This window comes from Rhinolophus hipposideros (genome assembly GCF_964194185.1).
Source record: "Rhinolophus hipposideros genome assembly, chromosome: 9".
Lineage (NCBI taxonomy): Eukaryota > Metazoa > Chordata > Mammalia > Chiroptera > Rhinolophidae > Rhinolophus > Rhinolophus hipposideros.
Genome location: NC_138055.1, coordinates 273,165 through 300,685, shown reverse-complemented (window position 1 = coordinate 300,685; position 27,521 = coordinate 273,165). Strand labels below are relative to the sequence as shown.

General features: G+C 62.5%; 2 protein-coding genes across 10 annotated transcripts in view; one reads left to right on the top strand and one right to left on the bottom strand.

Annotated features, from left to right (window-relative positions):
- PPP6R2 (protein phosphatase 6 regulatory subunit 2) overlaps window positions 1–707 on the top strand; it is a 65,598-nt gene extending 64,891 nt beyond the window's left edge. For both annotated transcript variants that reach the window (XM_081058106.1, XM_081058105.1), the window contains exon 24: window positions 1–707. In XM_081058106.1, the coding sequence (XP_080914232.1) occupies window positions 1–52 (52 nt within the window). In that variant the 3' untranslated portion in view covers window positions 53–707.
- On the bottom strand, window positions 702–27,454 carry SBF1 (SET binding factor 1). Of its 8 annotated transcripts, none has more exons than XM_081058098.1 (42): window positions 27,236–27,436; window positions 21,276–21,361; window positions 20,881–21,018; window positions 20,510–20,668; window positions 20,318–20,428; window positions 19,948–19,971; window positions 19,591–19,696; window positions 19,353–19,485; window positions 19,161–19,269; window positions 18,962–19,075; window positions 18,794–18,871; window positions 18,355–18,468; window positions 18,138–18,266; window positions 17,958–18,056; window positions 17,674–17,878; window positions 17,482–17,594; window positions 16,522–16,671; window positions 16,072–16,140; window positions 15,840–15,998; window positions 15,505–15,770; window positions 15,229–15,401; window positions 15,073–15,146; window positions 14,791–14,986; window positions 14,469–14,596; window positions 13,664–13,842; window positions 13,428–13,564; window positions 13,122–13,329; window positions 12,812–13,008; window positions 12,550–12,687; window positions 9,455–9,532; window positions 9,016–9,197; window positions 8,767–8,943; window positions 8,264–8,365; window positions 8,007–8,192; window positions 7,803–7,929; window positions 7,595–7,725; window positions 7,295–7,525; window positions 3,448–3,555; window positions 3,153–3,364; window positions 2,587–2,674; window positions 2,381–2,512; window positions 702–2,297 (listed from the first exon to the last, which is right to left on the bottom strand). In XM_081058098.1, the coding sequence occupies exons 1-42, from the start codon at window positions 27,288–27,290 to the stop codon at window positions 2,199–2,201; spliced, it is 5,700 nt and encodes a 1,899-aa protein (XP_080914224.1). In that variant the 5' UTR covers window positions 27,291–27,436; the 3' UTR covers window positions 702–2,198. The 8 variants fall into 8 exon arrangements, with proteins under 8 accessions (XP_080914224.1, XP_080914225.1, XP_080914227.1 ...); XM_081058099.1 differs by having other exon boundaries at window positions 15,505–15,767; XM_081058101.1 differs by lacking the exon at window positions 19,948–19,971 and having other exon boundaries at window positions 15,505–15,767; window positions 27,236–27,454.
- Window positions 27,455–27,521: the final 67 nt, after the last annotated feature.

Genomic DNA, 27,521 nt, shown 5'->3' with positions numbered 1-27,521 from the left:
AACCGTGGACGAGCCACCGCCTGCAGGAACCGCCTCCAATGGCCCCGTGTGAAGCTGCTGGCGCCCAGCCATGGCGTGCCCTTAATGGAAAAACTACCTGGTGATGCAATTTGTCTTTTTAATTTAATTTAATTTTAAAATAAATGCTGCATTGGCAAAGCTGGCTATTGGAACCAGTCAGCCGGCCCAGCTCGCATCGCTCCTGCCCGACCCCACGCATAGCAGTAAGGCCTCAGAGGTGCGTGCGGCCTGCCAGAGCGGGGCCGTGACCCCGAGATGCCACGTCGACTGAGGGCATGATGGGCGCAGACGCCACAGGCTCCCAGCCTCAGTTTTTAGCAATTTTTTTAAACAAACGCAGAAAGAGCTGCGTGTTTGCACTTTGGGTCTGCTGGCTCTGGGGACAAACGTGTCTGGAGCTGGGCTGGCTAGACGGGGTCTTAGCTGCCCAGTGGCCCTCGGAGCTGGCCGTGAGCCTGGCTGCACAGTGTGACTGCCTTAAATGAGCCCTCGCACCCGGGAGTTTGAGGCGCCTGGCAGGGGCTGGCGTGGGCGTGCAGGATGGGGTGCTGGGAGGGTGGGGACTGCGCCTGGGGGCCTGGCACCCTTGTCGAGGGCCCGCAGGCTTGTGTGATGTCGACTCCATTTCTAATGTTCTGATGATCTGACAGGGCACCCCAACTCATAATAAAGTTATTCTTACTGACAAGCCTGCGTATTGTGACGCTCAGCCATGGGGGTGTCTGCTGTCCCAGGCCCGTCCCGGGTCGCAGCTGATGCTACACAAAACAAGTTCTTACCTGGAACTTGTGAGTCAAAACCGGGAGCCAGCTGTCCCCAGAGCGCCACCCATCCTTGCTGGCCAGACACGATGGGCAGCTGGAGGGCACTGAGGTGGGAGAAGGGTCTCCCCACAGTGACTCTCTCCCCCAGGCAGCCCTGGGCCTGCACCGAGCACCCTGTGACCCTCGCTTTGGTGACTACTGATCTCCCCATGTCCCCTCCATGGGAACAGCCCCATGGCCACCCCACATGACATCACAGGCCCGGGACCCCCAGCCTATGGGTTTCCTGGGTGTTGGAAACCTCGGTCTGACTGCCGTCCATGTGGCCTAGGCGGGACCTGGGTACTTTCCTCATGGCCCAGCCAAGGCCACCCGTGGGTCCTCCCCACACCTGTACCTGTGTCCACCTACTGCTCACCTCCCACCTCATGGGCCACTGCTGGCTGGGCTCCCCACACCACCAGCCCCGCTGACCAGGAACCAGTGGCCACCATGGTCTCAGCCTATTTGATACCCATCCCCATCCCCCACACCTCACCTGCTACCAGCCCCACAGCTGAGGCCGTGGGCCTGGCAGGACTCATGTTTGAATGGGAAAGGAGCAGCAAGGAACCAGTGACACCGGAGACACCAGGGAGGAGGATGGGAAGTGTTCAGAGCCAAGTTCCCAGAACCAAGGCCGTCAGGTAGCAGCCCTCGCCAGCCACAGGGCCGTGCCCCACCCTCCACACGTGACCCCTCTGCTCCAGTCTTCACGGCACCCTCGCTCCCCAGGCAGCCCTTCCCACTCCACCCACTGCTGACCAGGTGCCCAACCACTCCCACTCAGTCTGTCCTCGGCCAGCCTCCAGGGACCCACTCCACCCACCCTTAGGGAAACGACTCCCGGGTCACCAGGGGTGCTTGAGCAGGAAGGGGAGGGTCCTCCTCTCAGGCTGCGCCAGCCCCAAGGCTCAGGCCCCAAGCAGCAGCATGGTGAAGCCGCCCGGGGCTGTGGACAGTCTGGCACCCGCCCCCGGCCCCCCACGCGGTGGACCCAGGGCCTGGACAGGGCGGTCAGGGGGCTGAGGAGACGCAGGCGGGTGGCACATAGTTAGTTCTCTCTTTATAGACTCTGGTTCTAGGAACAGGGAGCCTCGGCCGGCCGGGGCCGCAGGTGGACGGGCCGGCAGGGCGGGAGTGGCTATTTACAGGCCCGCCGTGAGGGCTGTACCATGGCCGCCTGGCGTCCGGCCGGCCGGCGCTCAGCCTCCGGTAAGTCACAGCGGCTGCCGGCCGGGGGCGGGGGCTGTACACACAAGCGGGGGGCTGGGCCTCAATACTGTCAAGGGCAGGGGCTGTAAACATGGCCGGGGGGCCCTGCCCACCCCTAGTGGTCTGGAACGAGCGGACGCAGGCCGAGCAGGGCCGGGCTCAGGCGTCGGACAGGCAGCCCTGGATCTGGTCCACCCACTGCTGGGCCGACAGCACGTCCTGGGCACAGAAGTTGTAAACACGGCGCGTCGTCTTCACCTGGGGAGGGTGGGAGGCTCAGTCCTCGGCCCCGCCGGCCCATGGGCCCCGCCCACCCCCACACTCCCGGCGCCGCAGCTCACGTCGAAGAAGGCCTTCTCATCCACGGTCTTGGGGGCGCCCATGGTGGGGGTGCCGGGCGACACGGCCTCCACCTCCGCCAGGTCGATGGTGCCCTTGCACTCTGTATCCACACGGTGGTCATAGTAGCGCAGCTGAGGGGTGAGGGGGAGGAGTCAGGGCGGGGTCCCCAGCCCCGCCCCCCCAGGTGACCCAGGTGACCACTCACCTGGTGCTTGGTCTTGTCCAGCACAAACCAGCGGGCCTTCCAGGGTTTCATGAAGGCCCCCTTCTTGTAGAGGGTGCCCTCGTGGGACCTACATTTGCCAGAAGCAGGCTGGCTGTCAGGACCCAGCAAGCCCGGATCCCAGCAGCTACCCCGCCTTGTACCAGCCCAGTCCTGACAGCGGGAGCTAACAGACCCACAGCTGGAACACTGGACGGGCCACCAAGAAGCCCTGGGGTTCCCAGAAAGGGTTCCCCTCACAAGACAGAAACTGGACGCGGTCCCACACCACAGCCAGAGAGCGGGGCAGCAGCCCACATGCAGGGCAAGGGCCCTGGACCAGCAGGAACATGCAGCCTGCCTCACCTATAACCTGCTTCAACCTCACCTTGCCTGCCCTCACAGGTACCCCCGAACCCGTCCCTCTGTTCCTCTGCAACCACCTGCTCTCCCAGCCACTGTCAGCTTATGCTCAGGCCACTACCGTGTCCTCACCACACATCCTCCCACCCACAAAGGGACCAGATGCTCCCAAAGGCGCTGGAGCCCCAGCTCAGAAGCACCCACACCTGTTCTCACTCTCAGCCGTCTGGAACTGGCTATACAGCGTGCTGGTGCTGCGGCGGGCGGCCTGGCGCGAGCCGGATGTGGTTGACCCACTGCTCTGGTCACTGTCCAGGCTGAGGCTCAGGGTGGAGCCAACAGGCCCCTCCTGCAGGTACACACCCAGCGAACGGCGGTGGTGGGGCATGCTGGACACCAGCAGGGAGCTGGGGGTGCCCTGGTGGCAGAGATGGGGCCGTGTGGGTGCCAGGCGGCCTCCTCAGGCAGCAAGCCCACCCAGCCCACCCCGCGCCCGCTCACACGTCCATCTGGCCGGCCTTCGAGGCGCTGTGCGGCCTTCACTCGATCCCAGGTGTCCTTCCAGCGCTCAGGGGGTCGGCCCAGCTCTGTCTCCAGCCGCTGCAGCTCCTAGGGGAGAATTAGCGAACATTTAAAAGATCATTCAGAAGAAAATACCCAGCCAGAACATGCAAAGACGAAAGGAAGGAAAATGCAGGAAAGTGAGGCAGTAAGAAAAGGTCTACTGTGCACACAACTGGAGGATGGAAGGAGAAGGCAAGATGGGAGAATGCACAAAATCACTTTGGAGACACTAACAGGAATCAAACGACACACTCAAGGAGCACTACAAACCCCAACGGGTATCACAGAAACACTGCTGACATACAAAGGGAAACCCCAAAACCAACCAGAGAGAAGACATGCTCTCCTCCAAAGAGCAACAACATAACTGCCCGCCAGCTCTGACCTAGGGACAGCAGACTTCCGCTTCCAGACACAACGGTGTGAATGAGCCCGACTAGCCCACCCACCGTAGCAACGGTGGAAATGGACAGCAACAGGAAGCAGTTGTTTTCAGATGCTGGACAGCAGGGCAGCACTGACGCCGAGACAGGGCATTGCCAGGGGCACGGCCACAGTGTGGGAAGTGAAACCCTAGCAGAACACAGGGTTTGGCCGAGCTTGAGGCAGACGTGGAAAGCTCGTGGACGCTAAAGCACATGGATTGCAGGGTGGCGTACACAAGGGGTGGGAATGGCACACGTAATCCTCCTTGAGTCTTTGGTCAAATTAAACTGCCATGTGCCAGGCAAGACATCACAAGGCCTGAGCAGTTGCTGAGAAGCTATGAGCTAAATCCAAACTCTGGAGATTACTCACTGCAGGAAGATAAAGAACTGACAAACAACTAGAGTGGCGACATCTCGCTGAAGAACCAAACCTTCAACTGAAACCTGGGATGGCCACGTCTTTGGAGTACGGCTCTGCTAAGCCTAGCATAAAGGCATCTGGGAGCTGCCCTAACAACGCTTAAAACATCCCTTGAAAAGACCCACAGTTCAGTAACTGCCTGCAAGAATAAACTCTTTAAAAGCAGACAACACAATCCTGATGCTCAACAATGTAGAATCTACAATGTCCAGCTTATAAAAAGTTATTAAACAAGCAAAATGGCAGGAAAAAGAGATTTGTACTTAAGGAAAAACTTAAAAGAAAACAAACACCCAAAAATGAAATTGGTATTGGAATTACCCCTACAAAAAAATTCAACTTATTATAAACATGTTTAAGATATAAAGAAAAAGATGGACATAATGGTGGAACAGATGGGGACTCTACAGACAATGAAACTATTAAAAAAGAATCAAATGGAAATTCTAGAGTTGAAAAATACAATATCTAAAATGAAAAATTCATTAGGTAGGCTTAAGAGCGCATATACATAAGAAAGAAAAGAGTAGTGACCTTGAAGACAGGATAATAGAAATCACCCAAAATGAATTGCAGAGAGGAAAGATTGGAGAAAAAAAAGTCTCATGACCTATGAGACTATGAAGTCCCACAAGAAAGGAGGGAGAGATGTGCAGAAAAAAACTTTTTAAAGAAATAATGGCTTAAATATTAAATTTGTTGATGAAAAGTCATCTCATAGATCTAAGAAGCTTAAGGAGTTCCAAGCAGTATGAACACAAAGAAAAATCACATGACGGTCAAATTGCTGAAACCAAAAATGAAGAAAAAAATCATAAAGGTACTCAGAGAGAAGAAAGGCTGACATTATATGCAGTTTACAAGAATAAGAATGAGCACCAACTTTTAATCAGAAACAATGCAAACCAGAAAACATCTGGAATGATATAAACCACTCAGTGTAAAAGAGCTGACAATCTATTCTTCATCCAAAACAAAAAACACTCTTAAAAAATAAAGGCTCAATAAAGACATTTTGAAATAAACACAAGCTGAGGAATTTGTCACTGGCAGACTTGCATTAAAAGAAACATTAAAAGTCCTTCAAGCTGAAGGGAAATGATACTAGATCTGAGCTACACGGGAAGAGCAAAAAATACTAGAAATGGCAAATACAGAAGTTGACTACTTAAAAAAACATGGGCCGGCCTGGTGGCTCAGGCGGTTGGAGCTCCGTGCTAATAACTCCGAAGGCTGCCGGTTCGATTCCCACATGGCCAGTGGGCTCTCAGCCACAAGGTTGCCAGTTCAATTCCTCGACTCCCACAAGGGATGGTGGGCTCCGCCCCCTGCAACTAAAGATTGAACAGGCACCTTGAGCTGAGCTGCCACTGAGCTCCCAGATGGCTCAGTTGGTTGGAGCGCGTCCTCTCAACCACAAGGTTGCCAGTTTGATTCCTTGACTCCCACAAGGGATGGTGGGCTGCGCCCCCTGCAACTAGCAATGGCAACTGGACCTGGAGCTGAGCTGCGCCCTCCACAACTAATACTGAAAGAACAACAACTTGACTTGGAAAAAAGGCCTGGAAGTACACACAGTTCCCCAATAAAGTCCTGCTCCCCTTCCCCACTAAAATCTTTAAAAAAAAAAAAAAGCATAATACATACTGTGTTTATATCACAAGTAAAAGTAAGCTATGATGACAATAGCGCAAAGGAGAAAGCAAAGGAGAAAGGGGTATACTGTTGTGTGGTTCCTGTATGTAAGGTGGTACAACAAAATTCAAGATAGACTGTGATTGTATAGTCATCCCCCTTATTCGTGGAGGACACGTTCCAAGACCCCCAGTGGATGCCTGAGACCATCCACCATCATACATACCTGTGATAAAGTTAATTTATAAATTAGGGACAGTAAGAGATTAACAATAATAACTAATAATAAAATAGAACAATTATAACAATACACTGTAATAAAAGTTATGTGAACAGCTCTGGGGCCATTATCTAGTGAAGTAAGGGCCACTTCAACAAAAGCACCATAATGACCAGACAGTCGATCTGATCACCAAGATGGCTCAGTGACTGTGGGGTGGGAAGTGTCTACAGAGGGTACAAGTCACATCCTGGGCCGGAGGGAGCAGAACGGTGCGGATCTCATTACACCACTCAGAATAGCACACAATTTAAAACTTAGGAATCATTTATTTCCAGAACTTTTCACTTAATATTTTCAGACTGCAGTTGACCATAGGTACTCAAAGCACAGATGTGTAAGGGAGATGACTGTAGTCGCTGACAACCACTAAAAATACCACAGTGTATGTCTAGTTCAAAGGCCTAGTAAAGTAGATAACACGGCATCCTAAAAGATACTCAGTTGTGGGGGGGGGGGGGGGCAGAACAGAAAAGGAAGAAAGGAGCAAAAAATTGAAGTCTAGCAAGAAGCTAGACTTCAACCCAAACATCAATAAGTGTAAATGGACTAAAAATTCCAATAAAAGAAACTGTCAAAATAGATGAAAAGCAGACCGCACCACATGCTGAGTACAAGAAACTCGTCTTAAATATAGACGGAGACCTGTTGAAGTCGAAGCACAGACAGTGACAGGCCACGTGGGTGCGGGTGCTAAGGAAATGGCACAAGTCCCACCACTTAAGGCTCCAAAACTATGAGTATTTTCAGAGACAAAAAGGCACTCTTCGGCTCTCTGGGCTTGGGGGGCGAGGGGGGGCCTTCACCACAAACCCACGGCCCAGTGCTCCCCAGGCCCCTGGGTGACACGTGCCTTCAGGCCAGGCCCAGTGCTGGGCTGTCGCGCTGTTCCTCACCACCTACCCGCCCGAGGGAATTAGCGCTTCCACGTTCCCCACAAGGAAACAAGCTCTGAGATGCTTAGCAGCCCATAAAAGGGACTCGGTCAGCGGTCAGCGGTGGGGAGGCGGCTGCACGCACCTCCAGCAGACGTGAGATGGCGTCGGGCTGGGCCCGGGGACGGCTGTCGTAGCAGGGCCACACCACACGCCGCCTGCTCTGGGGAGCGCCCCCGTCGAGCCGCTCCTCCTCCGGGGGCTCGGGCGGCCCCTGGGCCAGCTCCCAGTCGTAGGGGGGGCCTTCGGCCAGCGACTCCTCGGTGTAGAAGTCCCACACCTTCAGGTTGGACACGTTGCTGTAGGGCCGCAGGACCTGGGGGCGGGGCTGGCGTGAGCAGCTGGGCCGGCAGCAGCCCACCCGCCCGGCCAGGCGCCGGCTCACCTCCGCGTCCTCAGGAGCGTACATGTAGTTGTAGAACACCGGAGTCCTCTTGCTCAGCCGGTCCACGTACTCCCACACCGACCTGCAGGCCTGCTGGCCCCGGCGCTCGCCCTTCTCCTCGTACAGCAGCCCTACACGGGCAGCGCTGAGCCGGCTGCCCCCGGCCCGCCCGGCCCGGCCCCGCCCCGGCCCCTCCACCCGGCCTTACCCAGCTCAATGCGCTCATAGTCCGAGTCCAGCAGGAAGGTCCGGAAGCGGCGGGACACGTGGTGATAGCCAAGAAACTTGAGGTAGAAGGGGCTGAACTCAAACTCCATGGGGAACTGCAGGTGGACCTGTGTGGGGGTCAGGGGTCAGGGGCCAGGGGCCAGGACCCAGCAGGCACAGCCTTCTGCCACCACCACCGGCTCACCTGGTGCACACAGTCCAGGAACTGCAGGAAGACGGGTGTGAAGCCGCTGCTCTGCCCAGCCAGGGTGTGGGCCCCGCGGTGGCTGAAGCGATGGCCGAAGGACAGCCACTCCTTCTCCACCAGCAGGCGGAAGCCCTCCAACGTGCGGTAGAAGGGGTCCGAGAGCAGCTGCACCAGCGACACCACCTGCCAGCACACCAGCACTCAGGAGGGCGCCCAGGCTTCCTGGGCGCCCCTCGCCGCGGCCCGCTGCGCACCTGGGTGGTGATGTCCCAGCCGTCCTCCAGGCTCACCAGGACGGAGGAGCCCGAGGCCAGGAGCTCCACCACCAGCACCGACACCTGCAGCAGCTTGTGGATCTGCAGGGACCAGCAGCCCTTCAGCCCCACAAGTCCACAGGCACGCCCGCCAGCGAGCTGGGCAGTCTGCCCTGGCGAGCTGACCACTGCTTCCTCCTGCCCTCCCAAGCCCCCCAGGGCTGAACAGGCAGACCATGGCTTTGAGAGGCCCAGCCCAACCCCAAAGGACGGCAGTGGACACAGGCAGGCCCAGCCTCTCTCCAACGCCCAGGTGCCACCACCCAGATGGGAAGTGGCTGTCATCAAGCTCTGCCAGGGCTGGCATGTTGGACAAAGGAGCCAAGACCCCGTCCTCCCTCAGCAACAGCTGAGTGGGGAGCCCAGCATCTAGGGGCAGCCCTGACAGCCTCTCCCTGTCTCCTCACTCTCAGGCCGCAGTGGGACAGGGGCAGTGCAGAGACCTGAGTCAGCCACTCTGAGTCCTCAAGCGAGCGCAGGAAGGCTGGGCTGGGCTCGAGAGCAGGACAGCCAGGGACACACGCCTTCAGCAGCTTCTTGAAGCTGGTCTTCACCTGCCGCGACTCGAACACCTCAATGGGCACCAGCTCCCACTGCTGCAGGGGGTCTGGCCGCACACCCTGGAGACCAGCATGGTGAGACATGCCCAGGCCCCATGCTCCTGCCTGGCCCAATGTTCCCACCCCAGTCACCTTGAGCTGGGCCTTGTCCCCGATGATGTAGAGAGCTGCACGCTGAGGCCGCAGAAAGCCAGGGTCGGGGGGGGCCCCATTGGCCTGGGGGGGGGCCAGCATGTCTCTGCCTGCTAGCCGAGAGCCCACATCGCCACCGAGCACACCACTGCGCCCACTGGCCCGGACACTGCCCCATTTACCTGCACAGAGAAACCAGTTGAGCACCAGACCTGGGCCAGGGCACCACTTACCTGGGGTTGAGCTCCCAAAGGGGTTGGGGGGCCCGATAGGACCCCAGCGGGACCTGTGCCTGCATTAGTGTCGGGGGCTAGGGCAGGACTCGGGGTGTCAGGCTGTTAGTGCCCAGGGCTGTGGGGAGGGCAGGGTTATGCTGGTCTGTCACACGGGGCTGTTAGTGGCAGGTGTGGGGAGCCAGCCTGCGTGGCTGGTACGGTACCTCGGGGTGTGGTCCGTCTGGAGGCCGAGGCCGCCATGGGATTAGACAGCGTGGTGACCCTGGCTCTGGGGCTGGGCACTGAGGGCACAGCAGAGAGAAGGCTCAGGCCTGGCCCCAGGCCCGGGTGTGTGCCCACTGTAGGGGGCCTGTGGCCCAAACAGGCCAGGTGCAGGGCTGGGTTCTGACCAAGCCCCTCGGGAGCCCTGGAGACAGCAGGAGTCAGAGCCAAAGCACCTCTGGGCACCAGGGGCAGGCGAGGGAGCAGAGGGCTGGGGGCAGGTAGGAAGGGTCACAGGAGAGAGAGACGGGAACCCTAGGCTCCTCTCCATGGCCTGTCCAAGGACCCTCAGACCCCACGGCACATGCCACCAAGCGGCCTCTGCCCAGCACACAGCTGGATGGGAGGCCAAGATCCCAGCCCACAACCAGGGAGAGCAGTTCAGTTGAGGACACGGGCCGGCCCAGCCCCAGCACCAAGCTGAGGGAGCCACCTGCCAGGGAGGGTAAGGCCTGAGATTCATGGGCTGGGTCAGCATGGAGCTGCGTGTTAGCTGCACAGTGGTTTGCAGGGCCCCCAGCCTGCGCCCGGCCCTGCCGCAGGCTCACGTGCCTCTGCAGAGAGGGCAACAGGACCATTGCCCCACCTGCCACAGCAGTCTCCACAGACAGGCGCACCACCAGCCCCCACACACTGGGCACAAGGCACGGTCACCCACATCAAGGACACATGTCCTTGTGATGTGGACAAAGCCTGGACTGGAACCCGCGTACAGCTGAGATGAGGCCTGAACTCAGGGGCTACCAGGAGGTAGCACCAGTGGGCTTAGGGGACAGAGATGCCCAAGCGGCAGCAGGGGGAGACACAGACACTGGGGACAAAAGAGGCCATGGAGAGGGTGCTGCTGGCAGGCGCAACTCAGAACCTCAGGGGGAAGCAGAAGGCAGAGACAGTGCAACTGCAAGTCATACTTAAAAATGGACTTTGGTGTTCGGAAAGCCAAAGCCACTTCAACTAGAGAGCACAGTATTTCTGGAAGAGGAGACGGAGGGCGTAAGGTCTGTGCCCCCTGAGAACAGAGGACAGCAACGCTGGCCGTCCTGGGAGGGCATGCACAGGTGACCACAGGGCAGCCTAGCTGCTCATTCCCAGCCCCCTTGGCACCACTGATAAAGGTGCAGCATGGGCTGGGGACTATAGGTCAGGTAGGGACAGAGGCTGGTGTGCTCAGCTGGCAGAGAAGCACCGTGGGGGGCAGGAGTGGGTGTGCAGGACCCTCCAGTCTCACTAGGGAGGACGAGCCCCTCCTGCCACACAAAGAGGTGGTGTGCCACTGGCGGCCCTGTGGCACAGGCAGGAATGGCCTGGGCCAGTGGCAGAGCGTGCGACAGCAAGCAGCACAGCAGACTTGGGCCGTCAACTCACAGGACTCAGGGTGGACAGAGTGGGAAGAGTCAAGGACAACACCTGAGCTTCTGGAGGGTTGGCCCATGGGCGGTGCCACCAGCCCCCAAAACCCACCTGTGTATCCCAGTGTGTCAACAGCAGAGAAATGCACATGGGCATGAAGGCAGGGATGGAGGGAACCAGGAAGGCCTGACCAACCAGTGCCCCCCCCATGTGACACCGCACCAGCCAGGAGAGGGGTGGGGGACTCACAGAGAAGTGGCCTCTCATGTGACACCTACCAACTCTGAGCCGTAACAGCCAAGACAGCTCCAGGCATGGTATACCAGGTATGGTACCCACCACACCTCCCAGGTGGACACTGTCACCAGGTCTATGAGGTACAGGTCAAGGGGCAGCATCTGGGCCATGCTCAGGCCAATGTGGGCACCCTCCCAGACCCCTCGCCTCCAGTGTGCAGACGAGCTCACCCAGCACAGACAGACACCCACCGGACACCAGGTCCCAGGGCCCAAGGACCGATGTGGGCTGGATTGCGGCTGGAGTCCTAAGTGTGAGGAGCAACCCTAGAGGAGCCCAGCATCTATCAGACCAAGAGGAAGAGCTAGGTGGGGTCTGAGCATCAGCGAGCACCCAGGAGCAGAGACATGGCAACGCGGTGGGGTAAGCGGAGGCAGAAGATGGGGTCAGACAAGGGAAACAGGCAAATGGGGAGACAGGGTCCATGGGTCATCTGGGGGAGATGGTTAAGATGGGGGAAGACGGGAGCAGATGGGGAGACGGGCAGATGAGGGGGCAGGGAAACAAAGTGGGAGAAGATGAGGAAGGCAGGATCAGACGGAAGCAGATGGGATCAGGTGGGAATAAGTGGGATGCAGAAGTGAATGCCTTGGAGTGACGCCCCTAAAGAGGACCCTCCTCCCTGCCTCACAGAATGAGGCCTCAGGGGCGCCCCTCCTGCCTGAGAGCCTCTGCAGAGCCAGCACCCACATGGCTCACCTCCCCAACAGGTTCTCCGCCTGTGGCCCCAGGAGGCCAAACCACCCTCTGGAGGGGCCATGCTCCCCTTGTGGACAGCAGCACAAGCTCTCACATCACCGAGCACGCCTGGGAGCCACCCGGCACCAGTGTCCTGTGGCAAGGGGCAGGTCCACTGATGGCCTCTGGGGACTGGTGCAGCCTCTGCAAACTAGGGTGATGGGACCCCACCATTCAGAACAGAGGGCCACCACGAGGTTCAGCCTCGTGGGCAGGGCCAGGTATGGGCAGGGGCAGACAGCCCCACGGGCATGGATCTACCTGGGGACAGCAGGTCCAGAATGCTTTCAGAAGGCTCATGACGGGGACAGGGAGACCAGTCAGACAAAACCCAAGGGGCCAGGACAGACGAGGACAAAGACCAAGCAGTACGAGGGACTGGATGGGGTGGGCCATGGCGACACGGGGGGGACGTTGTGGGGGGTGGGAGGAGACAAAGGAGGAACAGGGACCAGATGGGGGTTTGGAGGAAGGCCGTGTCCAGGGAAGACCAGGGGGCCAGGGAACTCAACCGGGTGTAAGCGAGCAGTCAGAGCCGGGCCTCAGCGCACTTACCTGGTCCCACCCCAAACACTCTGCCCCCTCGCTGGCCAGCGTTCTGGAAATATCATGACAACCCCCAAAAGTCCTCCCGCCCTCGAGTGCCCCTCACCGTGGCCGCCCATGTGCACGGAGGAGAAGCCGCTGAGGGTGTTGCGCCCAGAGGCGTCGGCAAAGCGGGGCATGGAGCTGACCACCGCCTGTAGGTACTTCTCCTGCTCCAGGCTGCTGGAATCTGCCTGGGACTGGCCTGGGGGAGGGGGCGGAGCTGCAGTGGAAGGGGTGGGGCAGGGGGCGGGGCGGGCAGGGGACGGGGCGGGGGCCGAGCCCGGGACAGGCGGGAGAACCAGGTGTGTGTGTGTGGGGTGGGGTACCTGGGGAAGGCGCGTTCTGGGCCTTGAAGAGGCCCACGACACCCTTGCCGTGCAGGCCGCCAGAGCGCAGCAGCACGGCCTTGGACCGCCCACTGCGCCAGCAGACCACGGGGAAGCGGTTCTGGCGGTAGCAGCGGGACACGCGCTGCAGGGCGTTGTCCTGGACGCTCTGGGGGACAATCAGCAGCCCCGGGTAGCTACGAAGAGAGAGACACAGCTCCAGGGCGACCGGCTCCGCAGGGGCTCTCTCTAGCGCCCAAGGGTCAAGTGCAGCAGCAGCCCTGCGGCCTCCTGCAGCCCAGCCGCTCACCTGCGGCAGATGGCGTACATGCGGTTGACCGGGGAGATGCGGAAGGGCTCGGACTTGGCGCGGCTCAGGCTGCTGCTCAGCGTGCCCAGACCCAGGCGCTGGTAGTCCCGGCAGCACGCCCGCTCCACCAGGCTGCTCATGGTCATGCGGTCAGAGGGCTTCAGGGCCGAGGACGGGGTCAGGGTGCTGGGTTCCAGTTCCTCCGACACTGGGGCGGGCCAAACACACAGCGTCACCCACGAGCGCCAGGCCCCGCCCTGCATGCCGCTCTTCAACCTGGCCACCCAGGGCTGCCCGCACCCCCACCTGAGATGGCGTCTTCCTGGTCCTCGGGCGGCGGCTGGCCCCGGTGTTCCCAGCTGGGGGGGTGGTACTTCTTCCGAGTGACGTGCTGCCGCCCTATGGTCTTCTTGGCATTCTTCACGAGGTTCCGGGACAGGGTCCTGGGGCACGCAGGGTCAGCAGTGAGCAGAAAAGACGGGACACGCACACAGCGGTTCTGGGAGAGGCGGGTTCCCTGGCCTTCGGGCCCAGCTCCACACCTGAGGGAAGGACCCTTATCCTTGGTGGCTCGGGGTGGCTGGCCAGGGGTGTGGGCAGAGCCCAGGGTGAACGCGAAGGTGTCCCTGACATCCAGTGGGTACCGCAGTTTGTGCAGCTGCTTGCGGAAGAGCTCAGCGCTGTCGGACCCCACCTCCTCGTCGAAGGCCATTTTCAGCAGCTGTACAGACACAAGGCCTCAGAGGTCGGGCGGCCCTCGGCCCTGGCCATGACCAGGGAGGCCAGTGAGTCTACAGGAGGCCCCTGTGGCTGGCGAATAAGACAAGCGAAGACCTTGCGGCCAGACAGCCCCGGGGGGTGGCGGGCCGGCCCACAGCAAGGCTGTGAAGGGCAACCTTGCCTCTCTGCAGAGCTGTGGGTATCCCCGGGCCTGGCAGGGTGCGTCCTCCTGAGGGAGGGCAGTCGGGAGCCACTTGCCACCCTGCCAGTGTGGCCGTAAGGCTGAGGACCACGGTCTTTAACCGCGTTTCCTCCTAACCTGTGTACATTCTGCTTGTGCTGGGCTTGCCCAACATGCTCCAGACACGGTCTCAAAGGTCAGGGCCCGCAAAGGGAACAGGAGAGCCCTGAAGGCCAGCAGGTCTCACGGGAAGATGGTGTCAAACTAAAACACAGGGACCCTGTAATCTCAGAAATGACAAGTGCCACGCTGACACCAGCTGGCACCGGCTCAAGAGAACCTGACACTCAGAAGCCTGTGTATGGCAGGGGGCCCCACCCTAAGCCCCGCCCCTCTCCATCACACCCAGCCCCCTGCGCCCACCCTGTACCGCACTGCCAGCGGACCTGGAATGTGCAGGAGCGCAGCTGCAACCCGTCCTGCAGGATCTGGTCCACAGGGGTCTGGACACTGATGCGCTTCTCCTTGGTCAGCGCGGCCACCGGGAAGGAGCGGACCACCACCTGTTCGCCCACTTGTAACAGGCCGGGCAGAGAGTCAGGGGGACTGAACAGGATAGGGTAGCAGTCTCGGTCCCAGAGGTAAGGGGGCCCGGGCAGGTGAAGAAGCAAACAGTGACCTACATCCCAGAGCCTGCACCCGAGAGGGGGAGAGGCAGGGTAAGTCCCGCTCACCCCAGAGATGGGGGGGGAGGGTCCAAAGGCTTACCAAGGGGGTCGGTGGGCATCCCCGTGAAGATGACCCGGTAGGTGGTAAGGAAGACGGCGCCCTCAGCCGGGAGCAGTGCGGGGCCCCCCGCGCTGCCTCCTACGCCTTCCTCACGCCCGTCAGGGAGCAGGTAGACGCGCAGGCCATCCAACACACACTCCTCGCCAGGCAGCAGGTGGGGCCGCAGAAGTTTGGGCTGCTCAGACACAGGAGTGGCACCTCAGGACACAACTGGGGACCTGGTGCCCACAACCCCACCCGCCCCATTCCCCCAACACTCACCTTCTGGATGGGAGGCAGCCGCTTGCTCTCCCGGTGCACAGCCTCCAGGGTCTCAATGTGCATTTGGACGATGTCTGCGGGACAGCAGCTCTCACCCCCGGGCCCCCATACCCACCTCCCGAGGAGAGTGCTTACATACCCGGACCCCCCCCATACCTGGCACCATGACATGCAGCCCCTTGAGGTGGTCGCTGGTGACCCCACTCTCTGTGCAGACCTTGTCCACAAAGCGGTTGATGAAGCGGACCACGGCCCCGGCCACGTCGCAAGTCTCTGCATCCTCAAAGCCGCTTTCCGTGTCATAGCTCTCCGCCACACTGCCCGCCATGCTGGGCCAGGAGGGGCACGGTGGGCACAGGCCCCGCCCACCGCCGGCCCCGCCCCTTAGCCCCGTCCCTCCCTCCCGAGCCCCGCCCCTTGGCCCCGCCCCACCTGCTGGTGAGCAAGCTGTTGCTGGCGCTCTCGGGGTCGCCCAGCCCTGCGCGCTCACGCAGCAGCCGGCTCTTGCTGGTATCCAGGGGCAGCAGCAGGTAACTCATGCGGTTGGCATAGTGGATGGCCTGGCTGAACACCGTGCTCTCCTCTTTCTGCACCAGCTCCTGCTGCTTCTCGCGGCTCAGCGTGGGCCACAGGCGCCGCTGCTCCGACGCCACGTCCAGGGCAGAGCGCTCGTCCTCTGCAGGTGCCTCCCCTACCTGCTGCAGCGCTGAGGATGAGCCAGGGCCTGGCCCGTGCCCACTGCCCGGGTCCCGGGAGTCCCCGCACACCTGGGCGGGGTCTCGGTCCTCGGCAGGCTCCAGGTAGAGGGCCCGGATGTGGGTCTGCACGTCTCCGTAGAACATGGCCTCCCAGAACTGGGGGGTGCTCCACACCACGTGCTCCTGTACACAGCTGTACGCAAACTGCGTCACCCCGGGGCTCAGTTTCTGCAGAGACCAGGGAGGCATCAGCGGATGCCGCGGGAAGGGGCCGGGGCACCCTGGGCAGCCCAGTACTCACCCGGCAGAAGGCTGTGACCAGGGGCAGCAGAGCGGCTGCGATGCCGTGCTCGTCCAGGGAGGTGCAGTCCTGCAGTAGAGGCAACCGTGGGGACCTTCGCTCCACGCCCCTCACGTCCCAGTGGGCACCCCTTTGCACTGGCTGCCCAGGGCTGCTCGGGGGTTCAGGGCAGGAGACCCCACGCCCACCCCCAATGAGGGCTGTCCCCCGCTACCCCCCACCCACGACCCACTGGCTGCCCAGGGCTGCTCAGGGGTTCAGGGCAGGAGACCCCACGCCCACCCCCAATGAGGGCTGTCCCCCACTACCCCCCATCCACGACCCACTGGCTGCCCAGGGCTGCTCGGGGGTTCAGGGCAGGAGACCCCACGCCCACCCCCAATGAGGGCTGTCCCCCGCTACCCCCCACCCACGACCCAGGTCCTGGTATACACGGAGTGGCTGCCGCACCTGTAGACAGCAGTTCATCATGCGCACGACGAAGTCGAACTGCTGGTGGTCAAGCACGGCCCGGTTCTGCTGCACGTGAAGGTGCAGCTCCTGGGCCAGGCAACGGCGGGCTGCTCGCCCCTTCAGGGCCCTCAGCACCGCAGGGAGTAGCTGGGGGTGAGAACACAGGGTTGAGGGGCGGGCGTGAGCCTGCCCTGGAGGGGCAGAGGGAGGCACAGACCGGGCCACCGGAGCCCAGGCTGTGAGCACAGAGCAGACCCAACGCTGCCGACTCAGGGGCTTCAGTGGACCTGGCCCCAAACCCGAAAGCTCGGGTGTGCTCTGCGCAGGCGTGCTCTGTGGTGGGGCCCACGGCCCAGCATCAGCACCCACCAGCTGGAGGACTCAGGGCCCAAGTCCAGCCGGGCGCGTTTCCCAGCAGAAGGTTGACTCAGAGCTGGCTGACTTGGCATTGGTGGGACAGAGCCAGGGCTGCGTACCTGCCCTGTGTTTACTGTCAAACAACTGGGGACCCTGCAGACCCCCAAAAAGGGCTGCCGCAGAGTGGGTGCCACAGGGGACCCATAGCTGTGACATAAGCAGGCGCACACTGGAGCTAGTGAACACCAAAAAGGGCAGAGCAGCATGCAACTGGCTTCCGTGTTCCATCCACTTTTTAAAAAATGACATGTGTGGGTGGACACATTCGTGGAAGATGAAGAAACTTAACAGTGAAAACCCTTAGGGGTTCTGAAGGCTAACAACAGTTGAAGTAAATCCGTCTCACTGAGCTTCTGGAGCAGGCCTTGTCCGGCCACGCTAAGATAGATGGGATCAGAGACTTGCCGTCCACTGCCCTTCCTGCCAGCCCAGAGCCCCACAGTCGCCCGCAGGCGAACAGGAGTCCCCAGGTTGGAGCCCTCACCCCAGCACAAGGGCCCCCTCACCAGAGCCCCAGTGCTTTGGCACCGGTGCCCTCACCTTCTTAGCCTCGAGCATCTTCCCCTCAAACACGTAGGAAATGCAGTTTCGGACCACCTCCAGCCGTCGAGCACTGTTGCCATGGAGCCCGCTGCTGCGCTCGAGGATGGCAGCTGGGGAGCAGACAAGGCACTCACCTCTGACCTCCCTCCCAACTGGGGTCCTCCTCAGACCCCTCTCCCCATTACGCACTCATGGGGGGCCCTGAGGGCACGGTGGTCCTCCTCTCAGCCTTCACGGCCGGGGGTGCACCCTGCATCTTGGCCGTGGCCTGGTCCACGATCCACTGCACTGTGCCCTCGTCCAGCCGGGGGAACGGCCGGGGTGCCCGCCGTAGGTGGCTGGCCTCCCCTGGCCTCTGCACCTTGTGCATGGCCACAGCCGGGTACGGGTTCTCCTGCGGGACACAGGCAGGCATGGGTGAGCAGCCCAGGCCAGCACAGTGACCTCTGGGCCACCCACCCTGTGCCACTTACATTCTTATAGAGCTGCTCTGCCAGCTCCTTGACATGACTCAGGACACGCTGGGGGTGGTTCTCATCGGCCCGCATCCGTGCCACCTCGTGGGCCACCAGCTGGGGGAGGAGGCAGGATCAGGCATCTGGCCAGGAAGGGGAGGGGGGCAGGGGCTCCTCCCAGCAGGGGTGGGGGCGCACCTCATCAAACAGGTCCGTAGGGCGGTAGGGAACCCCACGCTCCGACACGAAGCCTGCAAAGGCCATGCCCTCCAGCACCTTCATCAGGAAATCATCCTCCACCAGCCCTCGCTGGCCGAGGAAGGCTGCCTAGGGTCCAGGAGGAGGTCAGCCCTCGGGCACTGGCTCCTGCCGGGCTCCCCCCACCCCACCTTGCCCCGCCTCACCCGGCCCCTACCTTGTGAAAGCGGATGACCGGCTCCGGGTGGATGCGGACCATGTGCAGGCACCAGCGGTAGCCCTGCAGGAGCTGAGCAAAGAGCCGCAGGAAAACGGCACGCAGCTCCTTGTCCTGGGGCGCAGGTGTGTGCTGGTGAGTGCCAGGCCCCGGCAGGACCCCGTGCACCCTCTGCCCACCCAGACCGCCCGTCACACCCTACCCTGGCCTCCCAGGCCCCTCTGCCCTCCTCCACACAGCACAGCGATTCCCCTGAGACTCAGTGCCAACAGCCACTCCTGCACAGGACCCTGAGCTCACACGCCCCCACGCGGGTGTGACAGCCGAGGGGGTGCCCGCACAGTGTGCTGAGCACTGCCAGCCGACCCCCAGCGGCAGCAGACCTAAGGAGAGGCACAGGGTGGGCGTAAACCCCTGCACGGAGCTGCAGTGGCCCCACCTGCATCTTCAGGGAGGACGTGGACACCGTGGGTGGTGGGAAGGCGAGGTCCGCCAACTCCAGCTCTGGGTCCAGGACCTGCAGTGGCAGAGAGGAGGTGGTCAGCTGCAAACCAGCCCTGCCAGGTGTCCCCAACTCAGCCTCTCCAAGGACCCTGGCCCTGTTCACCATGCTGAGAACACTGTGTGTCTGACTGTGCAGTGGCTCCGGCAGGGCTGGAATGTGCACACACTCGGGGACAGTCACTGTCCCTCCATCAAGATCAGCGACAATCACATCCAGCTGTGGACCAAAGGCAGCAAGTGGTCAGGGACCCGCAGGCAGTCAGCAGGGCCTGCAGCAGAGGGGGAAGCGATGCGGCCCTCACCAGCTCCTGGGTCTCTGCCTGGAAGGCGGCGTTGACCCCGATGATGAAGGGCGTGGGCGTGCTGAGCACCTCCAGGAGCTGCGCCGGTAGGATGGGCACGTAGGTGAAGCTGCAACAGGCCAGGGCTCAGTGGCAGAGCCTCAGAGGGCGTGGAGGGCAGAGGGGAGTGGCGGGGGGGGCGGGATGGGGCACCTGTATCTAAGCGGGAACAGTAGTGCCAGGAGTCCCCGGCAGGCGTCCGAGAGGCGCTGGTAGCTGCGGGACAGGAAGAGCACCTTGTGCTCCGTGAGCGCAGCGCAGAACAAAGACAGCACGTTGGCGATGCCTGAGGGAGAGCACGCCCCACGCACAGTGACCACCTCGACCTCTGTGCGCCAGCCCCAAGGGAGAGGAAAGGGAGGCCCGTGCTGGGTGGGGATGCTGGGCTCACCCAGTTGGCGGAAGAGCAGGGCCACGCTGCAGCGGCTGATGGGCAGGGAGTCGGTCAGTGGGGTCTGGATGACCTGCCGGTCACCAGCCCCCAAAGAGATGGTTCTCTGCGGAAACAGACAGGCCGGTACTCAGTGGCTCTGACCAGACCCATGTCAGCCCAGAGCTCCGTGGCCTCCAGCGGGCCGGGAGGACTGACAGGCCCTGAGGTGGGACTGGCTGGGACGGGTGGCATGGCCCCAGGGCAAGGCCACGCCCAGCCTCTGTGGGCCTGAGCAGTGCTGCAGAGAAAACCCAGGGCCTCTGACCTGGGGTGGGGATGGGGCCTGGGTGGGCAGGAGAAACAAAGAATCCGTACCACTCCGTCCTCAACAGAGTCCAGCTGCACAGGACAGACGGGCAGAGACACAGTTAGACACACCCACACGCAGGGGCGTGCACGAAGGAGCAGACACCGACATCCAGAGAAGGTACACCCAAGGAGCGAGAGGACAGAGGAACTGAAAGGTGCCAGGTAGAGAGCCAGGCGAGACACGGGACACGCAGGCCAGCAGGCAGGGCCAAGGAAAGGTGACAGGTGACGGCAGCACTAAGACGCAGCAGTGTCCAAAGCCTGGGGCCATGCTCAGCCCCGGCTGCAGTCCAAGTGCCCACCAGGCCACACCCCCACGGCCATAGGCCCGGAGGGCCCATGGCTGCGGGTGGACAGCGGCTGCCCCCAGACCCACCTGCGAGCCCCCAGCCAGGGGAATGATGCAGGTGAGCAGGTTGCCGACCACGTTCTCCAAGCCCACATTCAGGCCCTCCACGTGGATGGTGTAGATGAGCCCCAGGCTGTTCTGCAAGGACCACAGACGGCAATGGCAGCCCAGCTGGCGGGGGCCCCACAGCCTGCCTGCAGTCCCGGCTGCCCGCCTCACCCTGAACACTTCCGCGTGGTCCAGCCGAGACACAAGCACCAGCGTCTTTGGAGCAAACAGCTGGCCAGGTGGGACGGCCGCTGCAGGTGGCAGTCGAACTGGGCCTCCCTCATCTGCCTCCTCCTCCCTCCCAGCAGCGTCCTCGGTGCACACGGCTTCCTGTGAACAGAAGCCCCGTTCGTTCGCCTGGCTCTCAGGCACGTCCCACAAGCCCAGCGGGACTGGCCCTCCGGGAACTGCAGCCTCCATGGGGTTGGGGCACCAGGACCAGCCACAGATAGGGAGACACAGCCAGGGACAAAGGCAGAGGGAGTCAGCCATGGCCAGAGGCTCAGCCCCATTTGGGCGGCACCCAGAGGCCCCCAGCTAACCTGTGTGGGCTCCACCGGCTCCCAGAAGGTCAGGCAGGCACAGTAGTGCCGCTCGGAGTTGATGTCGGTGAGGACAGCAACAAAGAAGGTTGGGGGGCTCCTCTCAGGACACAGCTGCCACCCGCTGGGCTGGCAGAACTGGGGGGGAGGGAGAGAGGACTGGTCAGTGAGCTCCCTCTGCCCCCCGCGTGGAGCACTGCCCAGTCAGGGCGTGGACACTGGGCCCTCACTCTGCAGGCCGGGTGCACCTCACCTCCTGGACCTCAGTCCGCCCCCCATAAAAGGGAGTAATAGCCTCTGGGGTGAGGACCCTGTAACGCAGGACATACAGGAGGGAGAGATGACATGATGTGGGCACCAAGTCCCGTGCCAGCCCCCCATTGCCCCCCACTCACCAGCTCGATGCCCTGGGGGAATGGGTTGTCCTCCCAATCCTTCTCCGGGAAGCGCTGCAGGATTTGGCCCTGGCCTTCCCCGCTCCCTGAGGACAGGAGCAGGTGGTCAGGGCACTCCACCTGCCCCCTCCCACCCCTCAGAAGGCAACCTCGAGGCCCCAGGGTGGACACATCCCCCTCCCCTGCCCTCATCTGGCACCAGATCAGCCTCAGCTCCAGACCCATAATTTCCCTCAGAATAGTCCTGTGAGGAGAGGCCACTAGGCAGCCACAGACCCCAGGGCCATCAGAGGGCACAGAGAGCAGCTCCTGCTGTGGGGCTGGGCTCCCTGCGAGCCTGTGAGGCCAGGCACCAAGAGCAGGGAAGCCCAGCCCGGGGGCACTCCCAGCTCCCACCCCCACGCGGCCGCACACCAGCCGCCAGCCTGCTGGCACAGCACATGCACTTCCAGCAAGGGGAGCGTAGTTCCAGACTGTTCCACAGCCAACCCCCAGCATGCTCTGGCTGGCCAGGCAGTGAGCACCTTGACATTGCACCGGGCGGCTCAGCTAGCTCCACTCCCTGCCTCGGCCTCATCTGTCAGCCCTGGCTCATATGAGGGGCGCAGAGGTCTCACCCATGTTGTCCACGCCCAGGAAAAGACCACTGTGCCCATGGCCCCAAAGGCTGCTAGTCCCCACTGCCACAGAGACAGGCAGGCCTAGCACAGGTCCCAGAGAGGGTGTCAGCTGGCAGGAAGGTAGGACCTGGTCTCAGGGCACCTACCGAAGGAGGGTCCTCCTGAGAGCTGGGGGTCCAGCAGCTTTGGGGTGGGGGTGGGGGCATACATGCCCGCCCTAACCTGCCTGCCCGCAGGGGGGCAAGAGGCCCATGTCGCTGCTCATGCCCCTGGACACGCTGCCTCCCAGCCTGCTAGCTCCCCACGTATCCAAAGACCCCTTGCCGCTCCTTGGGGCCCCAGGGCCCACTAAGCCCCCTCTAGTCTGCCTGCCCCACTCCATGCCCAGGGCATTGCTCCCAGGTGCAGGCACCCCAGCCAGGCCAGCTGGAGGCCCGGCCTCCTGTTCACCCCCTACAGAGCCACACCCGGAGGCATCGCAGGACTCCTAGAGAAACGACACCAGTCTGTTCTTCTAGCTCCCACCCAGTATGGCAGCACAGTGAAGCGGGAAACGCAAAAGCCTCCCCACCTTTACCTCCCACACAACACACAGGACACGCAGGTCCCTGCCCTCCACCTGGCCCATGGCAGCAGAAGGGGCCTACAGTAAGGGGTGGGCGCTCTGCAGGAAACCTCTACACAGACCCCGCAGGGCCCAGACAGAGCACTCTCAGGACACCCCCCACCCAATGTCAAGGTCAGGAGCAGGCAGGGTGCTTGCTGCCTGGCTGGAGGTGGCGGCTGAGGGACCATGACTGTGACTCACAAAACCTCAGCTTCCTGCTCCCCTCCCCCTCCCATCACGACACCCTGAGATAAAGTGGCAGACAAGACAAGGTGGGGGAGAGGAACAGGTGTCTGTTGGTGCCACCCCTACCTACACACATGCCTGCAGCCCACCAAGACAAAGCCCCTAGGGTCCCTGCAGGCCACCCCCAAGGCCACCCTTCACAGGCCCAGGCTGATGCTCCCCGAGCCATGGTTCCTCCCCCCGCCCTCGCCCCTGAGGGCTGGGACTTGTATGCAGCCCCAAACCACCATCTGGGCCCTGGCCTGGCTGGCACCCAGGGCTCACCCAGTTCTTGCCACGAGGCAGCAGACGGCGGAAGGAAGGGGGGGGTGTGCAAACAGGGACAGTAGCCTCTGCCCCAAAGCCCCCCTCTCAAGGCCAGCCAGACAGGCAGAGTGGACGAGTAGCTGGCCACTGTCCGCCACCCTCCCTCCCCCCCATTCGACCCCCCACCCGTCAACTACCACTTGCAGGGCTCCACCCTCAGAAAACCAAGGAGACTTTCCTTGAGCTGTCTCTGGCCTGTGGGGGCAGGTGGCTGGACAGGGTGAGTGAGAGACCCCTACCAGCACCTCCTCTGGGCCATCATGGCCCCAAACTTACCTACAGGTCTCAGCCCAAAGAGTGTGTAGTCCTCTAGGCAGTTCTGAGCACCCTGCCTGAGCCTGAGGCCTGCAGGGGAACCCCAGGACCAACCACCCTCAGCTACACCCGTCATGCTGGTGCACCTGTTGGCCAGCTGGGCCAGACCAGAGCTCCGTGAGCAAGAAGTTACATCTGTGTGTCCATCACACACCAGCAGGCACAGACAACGGCTTTATGGGGGCCTGCTGAACGCACACAGCCAGCCCCGCTCACCCCTCAAGCGAGCAGCTCGCCAGCCAGAGGGCACAGCAGCCTCCAGAGCCCCAGGGCACCCCGGGACGTGGCAGGCCCTCCCGGGAGGGCACACGATACAGAGGCCCTGACTCCTGGTCTCTCCCCGACCCTTCTCAGAGACCCCAGCCCACCCCTCAGCTCTGTGCTAGCAGGGGCCAGGCTGCAGCTTAGCTGCCGGCCTGCATCCTGGGGTAGGGGGTGGGTTGTGCCACATCCCCCAGTATCCCCTACCCCCGAGAGCCCTTTTGGCCATGAAGGTGACCTGTGGCTGCTCCTTGCCCCACCAGAGCTGCCCCCACCTCAGGGTTGACAGGAGGGAGGGTGCCCCCACCCCACAGTGACAGGACCAATTCAACCAGCACAGCCATGCGTCACAGGGCGGGACTCTTTGGAGGGGCCTAAGAGGAAAGGCACCAAGATTCCCTGAGACACAGACAGGGACTAGAGCTTCCTTTCGAAGCCACATCCCCGCAGCCAGCCGTGTGTGGGCTGCAGGCCTAAACGAGGAGCAGGAGAACACAGAGCACGCGTTCTGTCATCTGCTGGCAGCGCCTGTCACCAGCGCCAGGCTCCAGTGCCTGAAGGTCCAGCATGCACTGTGGGCAGAGGCAAAGGAGGGTGCAGTCTCTTCTGCCTGCCCCTGTACACACCCTGGGACTAGCCCAGCAAAGGAAAGACGCACCTTCCTGCTGCCCCTCCCACCAAACACACAGGCCACCCCAGCCAGTGACCACAGCAGGACATATGTAGAGGGGCTGCAGGCTGTCCAGCGGTACTCCCCAAACTCCCCCCAGTAAGACCAGACCAGCTCTGACCCAAGGCCTTGGACACTTTGGCTCCCAGGATGGGGGATGGGAGCCAACTTAGGCCATCCCAAACAGCCCCGACCTGCTCCAGAGAGCGGGTGGGAACATGGGTGGGGAGAGCAGATGGAGCCCAGGAATGCGGCCAGCTCAGCACGGTCAGGACTGAAAGAGGCCAGGTCATGGCATGAAAGGTCGGCCTTCTTCTCAGATGCTCGAGGGGGGTTTGCCCCTAGCACCAGAAGGGGTCCAGCCCCTCTTCCCTGGCAGACACTGCTCTGCCAACTGTTCAGGTCAAGTGTATCTCCTGCTCCAAAAGACACCCCCCAGCATTGGCCACGCTGTGGTTAAGTCAGCTGACCACTGTCAGGGCCCTACCAGGGCAGGAGCTGGACAGGTAGTCTGTCTGGCCCCAAAGATATTCCCAGACTGGGCCCAGGATGCAGAAGGTACGAGCCCACTCATCATGGAGGGGCCTGTTCCCTATGGGATACGAGGAGGGGTCCCGCCCAGCTCCCTCTCTCTGTCCCTCCTGCCTGCGAGGTCTGCCAGGTGAGCAGGAAGCCAGCATGCTCCCTCAGGAGGGACTCCAGGACTCAGCTCTCAGACCCTGCATCCAGCAGCTCTGGGCCAAGGACAAGACGCCCACCACTCTGCCCTCCTCCAAACACAAGGAGCCCTGTGCCGTGCCGATGCCCGAGGCCGCCAGCATGCAGGGGTCCTCCACCTCCTGCAGAGGTGCCCATTCCATCTGTGCCTGGGGCGTCCACTCGCTGATGGCCATTAATAAGCCTCCCGTGTGCACAGCTTCACGTGTGTGCGTACATCTCATGCTCATGGCAGCCTTGGAGGTCTATGCGGCTCATCCCATCTCCAGATGACAAAACTGAGGCGCAGAGAGCCCAAAGACTGGCCCAAGGTGGTAAGGCTGGTCCCTCTGACCCCACGTGGTGCTCTTCTGCTTCAGGCTTCTCCCCACCGGCTGGTTCTGCCCTCGGCCCCACAGCCAGGGTCCCAGCCTGTGGGCTTGGTCCTCGCAGGTAGGCCCTGAGACTGGGCAGCTGGCCAGCAGCTGAAAGCAATGGTGATGGGGCTCCAGAGCCCAGCAGCCCTGAGGCAGTGGGCAGCTTGGGAATCACTCAGCCAGCAGGGCGCACACGTCACAGTTAGCCTGCCATGGAGCCCCGCCATGCTTCTTCTTGCCTCGTTTACATTCACCCTCAACTCCTCAGTCCTACTGCCACCACCATCAGCATGGCCCCTCACCTGGCTTCTGCCTGTGGTCTCTGCATCCTCAGGCCCTCCCCACACCACCCTCAGCAGCAGCATGCCCGCGGTGGCAGCTGTGCTCACGCACCCCCTGCCCCAGCCATCCCAGGGCCCCTCATGCTGGGGCAGCCCCTGGCAAGGCCTGTCTCCTGGATCCTGGGCACCCCTCTGCTCCAGGCAGCACGGCCTCCTCGCTGCCCCCACATGTGGTGTGGAGCAAATGCTCTCCCTCTGTGGGCCTGCACAGCACTGACAGAGAGCCTGCCACGTGTGGACTGGTCCTTGCCTGCAAAACTCCCTCTCTGGAGGGAAAGACACGCTCATGATGAGGGTGTCAGTGAACGCATTCTCAGACAGACAGGAGCAGGAGCAAGGACTGATGGGAGGGCACTGAGGAGGGTCTGGAGGACGCAGGGTCCAGCAGGTGGGGATTCAGCAAGAAGAGAGGCAAAGAAGAGAGTCCGAGTCCTAGATGGTGGCAGTGACACCTGGGCTGACAAGAAGCAGGGCAGATTGGGAGACCCCACCTACAGGCTCATGATGCAACCCAGCCTGACCACAGCCATCCCACCCCCCCACCCCCCGTGACACGCACTACCCACAGCTGGGCTCTGGGTGGGCCTGCATGCAAGACCCGGCCGTTGTGGGGGTTCAGACCAGGCGCTTGTGCTGTCTGCCCTGACTCTGCACTGCGGATGGGGGCAATAGCTGGGAAAGCCTGGTGGGCTGCTGGGAGAAAACAGTGAGATCAGGCACACAAAGGGCTGGAGGGCCTGGCACACGGGGCACGCTCGCCGGCCGCTGTCTCCACGGCTGCTGCTGATGCCATCGTCAGGCTCTGTTTTCTCCTCCCCGGGGCTGAAGGGCTCTCAGACGCGCGCGCTGACCCCAGACACGGCCTCCTGGACCGGGCACCAGTCAGCGCACTGATCCGCCACCCAGGGCTTGGACTGCAGGCAGGAGGACGGCAGGCCCTCGGCCGGGACGCGCTCCTCCCCCCCACCTCCTCCTGCAGCCCCAGCTCACACCGCGCCCCTTCGGGAAGGGGTCCCCAGGCCGCACCCACTCTTCTGCACCCCAACCTCCTGGACCCGAGGCGCTTCAGACCCGAGGCACCGGGGCTCCGAGGACGGGCTCGCACGCCGACCATCGTGTCCCCGCAGGCAGAGCCACCCGGCAGCCGGCCGAGGCGTCGCCCGCCCAGTCCCCCGCCCCTCGGGCGACGCCAGGCGCCGCGTGCCCGGTTCTGCGCCGAGTGTGGCGGGCAGGCTGCAGCCGCCCTGTCGCACCGCCTCGCTCACCTCGGAGGTCAGGCCGGCCGTCCCCGACCCCAGACGCGCGGCCCGGCGCCGCAGGTGCCCGCGACGACGCTCGCGCTGGCCGGTGGCCTCCGCCTGCCCGCCCGGCACGTCCCTGCGGCGGCCCCGGCGCGTCGGGCACGGCTGACCGCCCCGGCCCCCGGCCCCCGGCCCCCGGCCCCCGGCCCGCAGCGCTCAGCGCTCAGCGCTCGTCCCTCATCGCTCGTCGCTCAGCGCTCGGCCGCGGGCCGGCACTCACCGCGCGGGTGCGGCCCGAATGCCACCAGCACGAAGTAGTCCGCGAGCCGCGCCATAGCGAGGGGCGCGGGCGGGGTCCGCGGCTCGGGGACGCGAGGGCGGCGCGCTCATGGCCCGGCTCCGGCCCTGGCCCGCGCACCCCGGACGCCCCGGGCCCGCTTCGCGGCGGCCGCCAGGGATCCCGCCGCCATCTTCCCAGCCAGCCGGCCCGCCCGGCCACGCCGTGCGCCTGCGCAGCTTCGCCCCGCCCCGTGGGCGTGGCCTGGAGCGACGCGCCCCCCATTGGT

Coding starts and splice junctions, on each gene's coding strand:
- SBF1 (XM_081058096.1), bottom strand. CDS start 27,290: ATGGCGCGGCTCGCGGACTACTTCGTGCTGGTGGCATTCGGGCCGCAC. Junction 20,669..20,880: donor AGCCGGTGGAGCCCACACAG/GTTAGCTGGGGG, acceptor TTCTGTTCACAG/GAAGCCGTGTGCACCGAGGA. Junction 20,429..20,509: donor ACCACGCGGAAGTGTTCAGG/GTGAGGCGGGCA, acceptor TGGTCCTTGCAG/AACAGCCTGGGGCTCATCTA.